Source organism: Natrix helvetica (genome assembly GCF_964273705.1).
Source record: "Natrix helvetica genome assembly, chromosome: 12".
In the NCBI taxonomy this organism is placed as follows: domain Eukaryota; kingdom Metazoa; phylum Chordata; class Lepidosauria; order Squamata; family Natricidae; genus Natrix; species Natrix helvetica.
In genome coordinates this window covers 8602898-8616477 of record NC_138556.1, presented here as the reverse complement: position 1 = coordinate 8616477, position 13580 = coordinate 8602898, and the positions used below count along the sequence as shown (strand labels likewise).

Sequence of the window (13580 nt, the reverse complement as noted above, 5' to 3'; positions counted from 1 at the left end):
TTGCCGCCTCCGCACACCCCATTTTCAGCCTCCGCGTCCTGTTTTCGGTCTCCACATGCCTCATTTTCCACCCATTCCAGGCGGTGGCGATCGGACTGAATGGAAAATGGGGGGTGCGAAGGCTGAAAACAGGGTGTGAGGAGGCTGAAAATGGGATGCCGAGACTGAAAATGGGGTATGCGGAGGTTCTTTTAGGGGGAGAAAGGTGCATCTTATATTCCAAAAAATATGGTATTTCAAAGCTCTTTTGTCCATGTCCTTTCTTCATATGAATCTTTTCACTGAGTTCTCAAGGGGAGAAAGTGTATCTTGGACATTCATTTTCTGATGAATGGGGTCCTCCATAATTCTAACTTTTAGCACAAGTTGGGTTCACTGTACAGATAATCCTTGACCTGTGATTTTTTTCCCTCTTGTGACCATTCAAAGTGACAATGGCACCGAAAAATCTGACTTATGGCCAGAATCATACTCTAGGATTATTACAGCATTCCCATGGACACGTGCTCAAATTCGGACACTGAATTTGGCACCCGGCATGTATTGCATGTAAGGGACGTGGTGGCTCAGTGAGCTTGTCGATAAGAAATATCGGCAGTTTGACGGTTCAAATCACTAGTGCCGCGTAACGGAGTGAGCGACCATTACTTGTCCCAGCTTCTGCCAACCTAGCAGTTCAAAAGCAGGTAAAAATGCAAGTAGAAAAATAGGGACCACCTTTGGTGGGAAGGTAACAGCATTCCTTGCGTCTTCGGTGCTTAGTCATGCCAGCCACATGACCATGGAGAAATCTTTGAGTGCATTTCATAGAAGTGTCCTTGCCTTTGAAAATATTAATTCAGTGAAATCCTAGCAGATACTCTGGGAACCAGCTAATTATAAGAATTCCTTTAAGAATTCCAAACTCACCACTGATGCCATTAGCTGTTGACTTTGAAATCTATCCATAACTTCAAGAAATCACGGCAGGATGAGGAGCAATGGATGGAAACCAATCAAGGAGAAAACCAACTTAGAACTGAGGATAAATTTCCTGATGGTGAAAACAATTAACCAGGGGAATGACTTGCCTTCAGAGGTTGTAGGCGCTCCAACCCCAGACGTTTTCAAGAAGAGATTGGACAATCATTTGTCTGGAATGGTATAGAGTCACCTGTCTGAGTAGAAGATTGGACTAGAAGACCTCTACGGTCCCTTCCAACTCTGTTAGTTTCTTGTTATGGTTTTCCTCCAAGGACTCCATGGCAAGAGGGCAAAAAAACCCGGAATTATGGTATCAAAGACTGAAGGAAACGATTGCTGACTAGGTCTTTCCACATTTCTCAGGGAAGGCCCAGCACCAGCTGTTTTCCCGCTGTGAACCTTCACAGGGATAAAGGCAATCTTACTCTCCCCTTTGCTCCACTCTCTTCCCATCGGCTCAGGTGTCTCCCCTCATGTGAGCCCTACGGTATAATTTTAACACACATTTCTCCTCAAGCCCAGTTGTGCATTCCTGAGGCCTTGATGTAACACAGACAGGACAGAAAGAGGATTGTGTGCGAGAAAGAGAGGATTGTTTCTGAGGTAAAGCGCAATTGGGTATAATACTATGAATTAACAAATAACTGAGAGTTCCCAGGAGATTTTGGAAATGTTATAGTTCGATCTGAAATTATTTTGAGCTAAATTGGATTGGAATGGAACCTAAAAAGGACGGAGACTGTTATTCTATTGTAGCACAATTGTCCTAACTGCGTCGGAAGGAATGGACCAGATTCCACTGAAAGTTGAGAACGATTTAATTGTCGTAGAGTTTGTTTGGTCATAGTAAACAGAAATTTACTGATCTTTCTGGAACCTATGCTGCAATTACGGATTGCTAAGGGATTGGTGGCTTCCAAATGGTGAGAGACTCAAGACTCACATTTCTCTCAATGCTGAGAAATTGTTTTCCAGTAATTTATAAGGGTAAAAAGAAAATCAAAAGCCCAGGAGTCTAGTGGTATAGAAGTAGCATTGTATTTGATAAATAATTGGTAAACTCCACATCTACTGGTCCCAAAGGTGTTTTTTCAAAAAGCAACTGGACTTTTTTTCGTTTTTTACTTGAAGAGGTTGCGCTTCTCATCCAAGAAGCGGAGCACTGAAAAAGAGAACTGAAGAAGCTTCTTGGATGAGAAGCGCAACCTCTTCAAGGAAAAACGAAAAAAGTCCAGTTGCCTTTGGGGGAAAAAACTCCTTTGGGGCAATCACGACCTGGATGATTGAGAATCTCTATAGACACACATCCACGTTTACTTACTAAAATCCCATGAAGTTAGATGAAACAAATAGTGCTTAAGTGAACTTCTATAAGATTTCAATAAAGGTAAAGGCTCCCCTTGCACATATGTGCTAGTCGTTCCTGACTCTAGGAGACAGTACTCATCTTCATTTCAAAGCTGAAGAGCCAGCGCTGTCCAAAGACGTCACCGTGGTCATGTGGCCGGCATGACTAAATACCGAAGGCACACAGAACGCTGTTACCTTCCCACCAAAGGTGGTTCCTATTTTTCTACTTGCATTTTTTACATGCTTTCGAACTGCTAGGTTGGCAGAAGCTGGGACAAGGAACGGGAGCTCACTCCGTTACGTGGCGCTAGGGATTCGAACTGCCAAACTGATTGACAAGCTCAGCATCTTAGCCACTGAGCCACCGAGTCCCGTAAGATTTCAATAGGCAGAATTTAATTAATTATCTATTTATTCAAATCAGAATTGCCCAGCTCCTGGTACGACTGCATTTGGTTTTCACTTATAATATGGAAAAAGACTTGAAGATTGTTCCCATTGGGACTGTGTTCTTCCATTTCTCCTGAATATTGGTATTGCTTTGATGTGTCCATTCAGTGGATATTTCGTTTAAATCTGGGTCTAGTTGGAAGCCATGGAGGATCCAAAAAAAGATTGTTTTTGTATATTTTTATATTCCTGGATAAAATCTAGAAGTTGTACATTTAAAGGATGTCCATAAGTTTGTTCTAACATTGGTGAAATATATTCTTTCAGGCTGCTTTCTACCTTCTTCTCTTTGACTATGTCTTGTTAGATTATGTCACCTTATCGGTGATGATAATCTTTGGTTTGGGGTCTGTCGGTATTGTTGTTTTTTAAAAATTTATATAAACATTTATTTTACTGGGTTTGTATATCACTCTAGTTAGGTTTGGCGCCAAACAGCTGCTGGTCTCCAACAATAATAAAGCTAAAGCTAAAAAAGAGCCCACAATAATATGACAATATAGACTTCCAAAAGTAAATGTATATATGTAACTTAGAGTTGACCTGTTGGGATCTTAGTGTTCTCAAAGCTTAGTGATTCCTGCAGAGATTTCATTACCAAACTATGCAACATCATCAGTGCATCATTAGGGCATGATGATGTTACTTAGCTTCAGTGGTGGGATTCAGCCAGTTCGCACCTATTCGGGAGAATCGGTTGTTAACTTTCTAAGCAGTTCGGAGAACTGGTTGTTGGAAGAAATCTTTACAGAGCTAATCCTGTAAGGAAGGCAGGAAGGCAGGAAGGCAGGAAGGCAGGAAGGCAACATTCTGGTGTTATTTCTAGCCTGATCTTTATTGCCCTGCTTACAGAAACTGCCTCTCCAGTTAACCCTTATTACATTGTAGCAGCTAAGACAAAGCGCCCATCGAAATGAGTTGGCCATGCCCATCCAGTCACATGACCACCGAGCCAGGCCTACCCAACTGGTCATTAGGGCAGAGAACCGGTTGTTAAATTATTTGAATCCTACCACTGCTTAGGTTGCTAATGAAACAACTGTACGAGAATACTAAATTTCTCAAATACTGAAGAACATCTGTAATGTTGACTCTTCCTGCAAAAGGAATATAAACCGTTCAAATTCCTGAAGGGCGGTGGAAATAATTTGCCAGCTACAATTTGCCATCGTAGAACATGATGGTTCGATACAATTTGAACAAGCGGAATAAGAGAAAGCCCAAATTCTTGCTGCCAAGCTGTATGTTAGACAGCTGTTATGATCCCTTACATAACTGTGGTTGTAATAATTACGATTAAAACAATAGTTAACACCAAAGGCAAGATGATAGTCAGATACACTGAAATCATAGCAGTGCTGACCCCAACATGTTGGCACCAGATATTGTAGCCCCTCCCCCCCCCCCCCCCCCCGTTTTCCTTCCTGTGGTATTAAGCTATTTCTTGGGTAAACTAATGAAAGGAGAAGAAAATGAAAAATGAATGTATAGTCAGGGTGGGGATCGTAACGTAGAAAGATTAATAAGGGGAAGACAAAAGACAAAAAAACCAACAACAACCAAGGAATGGTTATTGAAACAGATGCTCTATTATCATATTGTTCTTGATAGGAAATGCTTCAGGTAGAAACGAAATCCAAGTTTTCCAATATGGTCCCTTCCAGATATACAGCAGGATACCTAGTCTGAGAAGGGTGACTAGCCAGGATGGGCATGATTGATTGATTGATTGATTGAGTATAGAAGTTATTTCCTACTCCTAGCAACCACATAGTTAGATTTTCTCCATCTTTCCAACTGGACTCTTAAGTCTTCCAATGATGCATTCATTGAATTATTTGGGAGAAATAGATGTAGTTCATTCAATTTTTATCGTATGGCCTTCATGCTTATCTCAAGCAGGCATTGTCATAATTTGCCACTTATGAAAAAGCATAATTTGTTGAGCCATAATTTATTAAATCAACCAATTGGATGGACAGGCAGAGTATGGTTAGCCATAAATTATGGCTTGCCGGCCACAGCGACTGAATAAGTGTGAAGGATGGAATCAAGTTTCCTACAAATTCAAATGGCTGGCAAATTAATTGAAGCCCCAAGAAACTGAAATATCTTTAAAGGCTTTCTTAGAGCAGTTTTTATTCATGGAACAAGTTGCAACAGCAAGACAATAATTTTAACAGAGCTCTGATCGCATGAAAAATCCAAAGATCACCAATTGGAGTTTATTGTGTCGTAATTTTAGTTATGTAGGAACTGAATTTGAAATGGGGGCACATTCATTTCCTTCTCCCGTTCGAATCGTAATTCACATCTTTGAAATTGGTGCGACGCAGCCTCTCACCAAATTTCAACGTGAGTGTTGGAGTGGTGAATTTCTTTCTTCAAACTGTAAGGGCTGCATGCCCCAACCACCACTTGTCAGTTTCCCTGGGAATTTACTTTGGGATATACTGTGGTGGCTCATATATTCCTTTTCTTGGTTGTAGGTTATATCGAAGCAGCCGTGATCCCTGCTGGAGCTCGACGTATCCGTGTGATGGAGGACAAACCTGGTCACAGTTTTTTGGGTAAAGAGAGAAAGAGTTGAGAAGCGTAGACATTTGGTGGAAGCATAACCTTTGAAACAACACGAGTGGGCCTTTGGAGAAGAGTTTATTTCATTGACCATCATTATCTCTCAAACTTTTACTGCTAGGATTCTCATCATTGAAAATAAAACATTTGGGGGTGATTTGGAGGAGGAGGAGGAGGAGGACAATGGTGGCTATAGAGATTGGGTCCACCTAGGATGTCTGCTTTTTGCAAATCAGTTGTTAACTTATTATCTATATCTAGATCCTTTGTCTAGTTCCCAAGTCCAGTTGGGTTCTTGGCTCAGTTGTGTCCATTCAAAGAAGCCCCTCTGCTTGGCATTTGAGTACTCGTGGCCCAATGGTTAGAATGCGGTATTGTAAGCAAACTCTACCCACACCTTGGCGTTTGATTCTGACAGGGATTAATGTTGACTCGGCCTTCCATCCTTGGGAGGTCAGTAAAATGAGGACCCAGATTATTGGAGGCAATATGCTGACCTTGTAAACTGTAAAGCATGATGGAGCAGTAAAGGTAAAGTTTCCTTGTCAATTAGAAAGGTTGGCAGTTCAGCGGTTCAAATCCCTAGTGCTGCCTAATGGAGTGAGCTCCCGTTACTTGTCCCAGCTTCTGCCAACCTAGCAGTTCAAAAGCACGTAAAAATGCAAATAGGAAAATAGGGACCACCTTTGGTGGGAAGGTAACCGTGTTCCGTGAGCCTTCTGCATTTAGTCATGCCAGCCACATGACCATGGAGACGTCTTCGGACAGTGCTGGCTCTTTGGCTTTGAAACAGAGATGAGCACCGCCCCCTAGAGTCAGGAACGACTAGCACATATGTGCGAGGGGAATCTTTACTTTTACCTTTATCTGCTTTACTGTTATAACCCTGAAGATTGTGGTAATTGAAGTGGCACAGTTTGAGTCAGCTTTTATGATGTGAATGGAGAACATATCTGCCCAGCAAAATCCAGAATTCTGGAACTTTGTGCAACTCTCATTTCTGTCTGTGGCATCTGGCTTCCTCAGCTCTTGCTTAACTTTTGAAAATAGTCACGTATTTGGCTTTGGTGACTCCATTAAGTGTTGTCTGCCTGCTTTCAAGGCTGTTTTCACATCCACCCAGTTAGAAATTTTCTTCTGGAAAAAAAACAACGGGTTGGTTGCTCAGGAAGCTGCCGGGAATGTTCAGTATCACATTTTTGCAGAATCTCCTCCAAAAAACCCAGATCGCTGCCAACATTATTCAACATTTGCGTACTTTTATTTCTGCTTCTATGGCAGGCAGTATTTGGAGCTAAAATGGCCCCATTTTTTCTAGGCTTTGACATAGGGGAAAAAAATATGTCTGCCGGTGCTCTGGTATCTTGCAAATCTTTTAAATTTTTTGAAACATCTGCAGTTTTTATTCACTGTTGACTGGATTAATTTGGAAGAATTTTTATGAACTAGATTAATTTGGATAGCTGCTGCCGAGTTGAAGATTGTCAGATATTGTTTGGAATGAAGTCAGATGTAAAAAAGGTCACTCTTATTTATTTATTTAGTTAGTTTGTCAAACATGTGCGAGATATGGCGTTGGCATCCTTCAGCTCAAAAGACTCTGGTATCGTGCTCTGGAAAGACGTCAAAGCTGGAGTGTCCTCTGCAGAGCACGAGGCCTGGGTAGATTAATATGGAGGATAGACTGTTACCCAAGCAGCAGATCCTCCCCTCTCCACGTCGTTGAAATAGTCCAATGGAATGGCAGAGCCGATACGATCATTCCAGCTGCATCACAGGAGTTACCAGAACATGGTTGTACAAGGTCATGAACTGCGTCCGGGACTCTGGCTCCGGATTTTGCCTGGAGGTTGACTCCTGAAGCCTTTTCCAGTAGTGGATTTAGCCACAAGGCAGGGGAAGTTTGTAACCAGAGTTTCCCTTCCCCTAAAAGATGGCTCTGCAACTTCATCTGCTGTTGGGGCGTAGAGCCCTCTTCCGCCTTCAAAACCGTTGACCGTCTTCTCCTGTAACCCTGGAAAGGGGCCCTTATGAGGGGCTACCAGCTGGACCAGCTGGACCAAGGTTTTTTTAAGGAGGTGTTACTCCTCCATCACTCACCCTTTGTCCTGGCTTGTGACAGGCAGAGCCTGGCTTCCCAAACATTGGGCCCAGGATGGCGGGTTTACGAGATAACAGGTATAAGTGCAAACATGGACATGAACACAGGAAATGGGTACAAGTAAATGGGGACAATAGGACAGGGATGGTAGGCACGCTGGTGCACTTATGCATGCCCTCTCACAGACCTCTTAGGAAAGGGGTGAGGTCCACGCTAGACAGTTTAAGGTTAAAATTATGGGGGTTTGAGGATCTAACAACAGGTAGTGCATTCCAGGCATTGACTACTCTGTTGCTGAAGTTGTATTTACTGCAGTGGGGTTTGGAGCAGTTTACTTTGAGTTTGTACCTATTGTTTGCTCGTGTATTATTGCGGTTGAAGCTGAAGTAGTCATTGACAGGTAGGATGTTGTAGCAGACAATTTTGTGTACGTTTAGGTCAGACCTTAATCGGCGTAGTTCTAAGTTGTCCAAGCCCAGAGGCATAAGGTATTCTATTGCGAGCAGACGAGTAGAGGACACTTCTCGTGAAATGCCTCTGGACTTGCTCGACTGTATTAATGTCAGATATACAGTGCGGATTCTAGGCAGATGAGCTGTATTCGAGAATTGGTCTGGCAAAGGTTTCATATGCTATGTGGATATGATATCCACAGAGTGATTCTCAGCCTCTTTCGACTTTTGCTGACCTGCTGATCAAAGGCGTTGCTAGACATGACTGCTTTTGCTGTTTTTGTTTTTAACCTGATTGTCAAAATTGACTGTTCACAGTCAGACTTCCAACTCCTTTAGCGCTTCACCCTTCTGCCTGATCAGCCTGGCTGCATTAAAATTATCTCATCTTGTCTTCATGTTTTGTGAAGGAGATCTTCGTTTTCGCAGGAGAACAAATTAACTTGTGTTGATAGATTTCACTTTTACAAAGCAGCTGTAACTGAATTCCTGAAAGACAACTTTTTTCTCTCCCCCTCTGTCTCCCCCTGATTACTACAGAAAATTGCTATCTATATTTCAGTACAGGTAATCCTTGATTTACACCCGTTGTTTTCATGACCATTCAAACCTATGACTGTTTTTCACACCTATGACCTTTGCAGCATCCCCATTGTCACCTGAACAAAATTTCAAATGAACAGTATTTATGATGGTTGCAGTGTCCTGGGATCATGTGATCAACTTTTGTGACCGTTTTGACCCAGGCTTCCTTAACAAGCATGAAGCAGAGTCTTGGTCCCGGCAAAACCTCTTTTATTTACACGGCAGGTGTGTGCACGCCAGAGTGCTGGAAACCTGAAGACCAGCTGGCTGGCACATACATGCCTGCTTTTTCCTGCCATTTTTCGGGCCGGTTTCAGGCCAGTTTTGGCCCAGAATGGACTGACAATCAGCCTGAAAACCGTCCGGAAAATGTCCTGTGTTTTGGCTGTTTTCCAGGCCTTTTTAAGGGCTTTTTCAGGCCATTTTTTTTGGCTGTTTCCAGGCTGTTTTCTCGCCCTCCAGGGCCTGTGAAGACATGCACGCCAGAAACCAGAAGAGTAGCTGGCAATAGCGTGTGTGCCCACAAAGAGGGCTCTGCGTGCCACCTCTGGCACGTGTGCCATAGGTTCTCCATCACAGACCTATAACTTTTTAAAAAAAAAAACACCCTGGCGAACCAGGTTTAATCAAGATCCTGAATGGAGCAGGGGTGTGGAGTTGGGAAAGGAAATTGGTCAGGGAAAGTTCTGTTTCTCTATTTCCATCAGTAGAGAAACAAAAAAACAGGATTCACTATTTTCCAAAGAGCATTTTCCGTGTATTTACAGATTGGTTACGGAGTCTGAACATAACAATTGGAAGTTTTGCTTTGTCAGAATCTTGCAGCAAAATGAGGGCACAAAACCAACGAGAAAAGTAGAACAATTGCAAACTCAAAAGGACAATTTCCTGCCACTGTAACTTTAATAAGGTCTGAGGTTTGTACAAAGTTTGCAAACGCTGCTGGGTTTTAACCTTGGAGTGATGGCTGGAGCCAATTCCATAAAGTTTAGGCAAAGTATGCCTTATTTTTTGTTTGTTTGTTTGTTCTGGATTGGCCAGCGCTCTTTGGAAACAAACCTGGCTGCTTCGTGTTGAATGGATGCTTGAGTGAGTTCCTTTCCACCTACTTTCATCCCACACTGCCTGGCTTGATTGATATTTTTGCTCATTATTTTGGACAGGAAATGCCTTACACTTTGGAGGTATCCAGAGCTGGAAAGAATGTGAGTTGAGAGAAAGTGTGGAGAACAGGGACAAAAATTAAATATGGAGAAAGGTGGCTTGAAGACTACCCTGTTTCCCTGAAAATAAGACACCCGCCCCCCCACCCCCCGGATAATAAGCCCAGTCGGACTTTTGAACGCATGTGCTAAAATAAGCCCTCCCCTAAAATATTGCAACACAGCAGCAGCCATGAGGTGACCATGCTCGCCGTCCCCTGCACCTCAAAAATTATAAGACCTCCCCAAAAATAAGGCCAAGTGCTTATTTCAGGGGTCAAAAGAAAATAGGACCCTGTCTTATTTTCAGGAAAAACAAGGTAGCAATTCCCATGGGTTTCCTTTAGAACTTCAGAAGCGCCAACGAAAAACACAGGAAGGACTGGATAGAAAGATGGATGGATGGTTGGATCCTTTGCTGAGGAAGCTCACTTGAATTTGTGGCCTAGATAAGAAAGGAGGACTCTCCTGAACCACTCTGCCTATTTGATTCTTTGCAGCTTTGAAAGATTCCAGTAAGAAATCCATCAACAGTGACTGGAAAATTGAACTTCCTGGTGAGTTTCAGATAGCGGGGACAACCATTCGTTATGTACGACGAGGTCTGTGGGAGAAGATGTCGGCCAAAGGACCAACCAAAATACCACTTCATCTTTTGGTAATTGTCTAATTGTTCATTGTATTCTTTGGGAGGTCTAAATGGTACCATTCTTATCAGTGTTGGGATTCAAAATTTTTACAACCGGTTCTGTGGCTGTGGCTTGGTGGGCATGGTGTGGTTTGGTGGGTGTGGCTTGGTGGGCATAGCAGGGGGAGGATACTGCAAAATCCCCATTCCCTCCCCACCCCACTCACCTGCTTTCCAGCTCCATTCTCCTGTGCAGGGCAACAAAAGAAGACCCAGCCAATCAGTTGGGACTTGGGAGGCAGAGAATAGATGGGAGCAAGCCCAGTCAGAGGTGGTATTTACTGGTTCTCCGAACTACTCACAATTTCTGCTACTGGTTCTCCAGAACTGGTCAGAACCGGCTGAATACCACCTCTGCTTCTGACTTCTTTTCTTTCCATACTCACTAAAACAATTTACCAGTTAATGCCAAAGAGTTGGAAAATGTCTCCAGATAAAGTAGTGGAAGCGGGAAGAAACCTGGTCTCACTCTCCTGGTTGGCCAAGTCCTTACCAAATAATTTACAGATAACAAAATAACAGACTTGGAAGGGACATTGGAGGTCCTCTAAGCCAACCTCCTGCTCAAGCAAGAGACCTCGGACCATTTCAGACAAATAGCTGTCCAGTCTATGAAAACCTCCAGTGATGGAGCACCCATCAGTTCTGGAGGCAAGCCATCCCACTGATTAATTGTTCTCAATAACAGGACATTTCTCCTTAATTTTAGCTTGGCTCTCTCTTGGATAATCCTCCATCTACTTAATTTTAATTTTACTATGTGTAAAGCACTCTTTCTCGGTCGTAGTCTGTGTTCCCATCTAGATTGCAGACAGCCATTAAACTGGGCTCGTCCCCAAATGAACCACCCTGAACTCATTAGGATGAATGAGATATAAATATATAATGTTTAGGATCGGGTCCAGAACTAGGGTTTTCACGAAAAGGCTTTGATGATGTGATGTCTTGTTATTACGCGAAATTTATTGTTTGGTATTTTGAAAACTTGGCTGGGGAAGAGTTTGAAAAGAAGAATAGTAATAACAAACAGAGAAACGTTACGTAACCCAGCCAGGTGCCTCCCAGATGTGTTTTAAGTTTTGTTTCACAGAATTTGTTGTATAGTATTTGCATGTATTTGTATTTATTAGTTTGTCAAACATGTTCAAGATAACAGGTATAAATATAAACATGGATATGAACGAAAGAAATGAACACAAATAAATGGGGACAGTAGGACAGGGATGGAAGGCACACTGGTGCCCTTATGCAGGCCCCCTTAGGAGGGGAATGGGATGAGTTCCCATTCTTAGGAATGGGATGAGGTCCATAGTAGACAGTTTTAAGGTTGAAGCCGTGAAGGCATTGACCACTCTGTTGCTAAAGTCATATTTTCTGCAATCGAGTTTGAACTGTTTTACCTTGAGTTTGTATCAGTTGTTTGCCCATGTATTGTTGAGGTTAAAGAAGCTGAAGATTATATTATTGAAGCTGAAGAAGTCACTGACAGGTAAGGCATTGTAGCAGACAATTTTGTGTACTGTGCTTAGATTGTACCTCAGGTGGAGCAGTTCCAGGTTGTCCAAGCCCAAAATTTCAAGCCTGGTCGCATAAGGGATTCTATTGTGAGGAGAGGAGTGGAGGACTCTTCTCATGAAATACCTCTGGACACACTCAGTTGTGTTAATGTCTGATATACAGTGTGGGTTCCAGGCATATGAGCTGTATTCAAGAATTGGTTTGGCAAAGGTTTTGTAAGCCCTACTTAGCAATACAATGTTACGGGAGAAGAAGCTTCACAAAATTAGGTTAACAACTCTTAATGCCTTTTTGGCAATGCTGTTACAGTGAGCTCTGGTGCTTAGATCGTTCAAGATGAGTCCTCTTAGGTCCATGACAGAGGTCGTTTCCACTCAACTTGTATTTGGTGTTCTGATTTTTATTGCCAATGTGTAGGACAGAGCATTTGTTAGTCGAGATTTGGAGTTGCTAATTGTGCAACCATTCAGACACTCATAGTCTTGGAGTATTATGGACTGGGGAAGGCTGGCATAAAACCCCTCTGGAAAGTCCAGCATATTGTGAATGTTTCAGGAACCTGTTATAAGATATACACTCAGCAGGGTCTTCGCTTGAATTCTTAAGGAACAAGGAGGGCATGTTTGGGGATTTTCTGCAGGTGTGAGATCAGACTTAAGCAGCTTGCTTTTCAGAGAAGCTTGGGCATGTTTTCCCCCCACTCCCTTGTGCTTTTTGAATCAATACAATACAATATAATAGCAGAGTTGGAAGGGACCTTGGAGGTCTTCTAGTCCAACCCCCTGCCTAGGCAGGAAACCCTATACCGTTTCAGACAAATGGCTATCCGATTTTCCAAGAGCCTTAAAACATCATCAACCTGGATGAAGGCATGATGGCCTCTGTCGGAAGCCCACAAGGGAGAATCAGAAAGGGCGGGCAAGGAGACCCACCGTAGAAGCGTTGCACAAAATTAGTTTCAGATGATCCCTTAGCTCAGTGCAGCCTTGTTTCCAGATTGAGACGCTTAAGAATCCTCCCCGCCCTTTTCTTCTCCTTTTTAATGGAACTTGCCTGAAATGCATTACTGTAAGTGTGTTTCTTAGAGAAATGAGTCTACAGTTAGGTATGTTTCAGACCTCTGCTTGGCAGCCAGAGCATCCAAGGAAGGCTGCCTCTTTCTCTTTCCAATCCATACAGCAAAGTTATTCGCGTCTCGTTTGGTTAAATGAGGGCAGGGCAGGGCTTCGCGTCTTGTGCTGGCTGGGACTGAAGCTTCTTGGATCTTGCAAAAAAGCTCTCAAGTTGTCTGGTTGGCTGAGCGTTGGGCTCCCGACATAGACTAATAAAGCTCCTTTTGCAGCCATAGATGTGTCGGCTTTTCTCTCGCCCCCACCTCCTCCACTCTGTCTTGCAAAAGATATTCGTCTCTTTTCATACAAGCCAGCAGAACAATATATATATATATATATAGGCCAAAAGGAGTGTGCTTTCGTAAGAAAGGAAAGGGACCACAACTTTTTCTCTAGGGTGTTCGCGGAAGCAGAATTTCACCGCAGATGTTCACAAACGCAGGCCTTCAAACTGAACCTCTGTCTTCAAGAAAAGCATTTTAAGCGGGGATCAATTTGCATGCTTTAGGGGGTCCGGCCTGGACCTGGATCAAACTTGGAGTGTATAGTTGTCAACCCCTGGTCTCTGACATCATGTGCTGG

The 13580-nt window shown here is 43.0% G+C and overlaps 1 protein-coding gene across 1 annotated transcript in view; it reads left to right on the top strand.

The window, feature by feature from the left end:
• Positions 1–13580, top strand: part of ADAMTS17 (ADAM metallopeptidase with thrombospondin type 1 motif 17) — a 138008-nt gene that overhangs the window by 97567 nt on the left and 26861 nt on the right. The window contains exons 16-17 of the mRNA XM_081964964.1: positions 5253–5333; positions 10181–10338. Coding sequence (XP_081821090.1) covers positions 5253–5333; positions 10181–10338 — 239 coding nt within the window. The remainder of the gene's footprint in view (positions 1–5252; positions 5334–10180; positions 10339–13580) is intronic.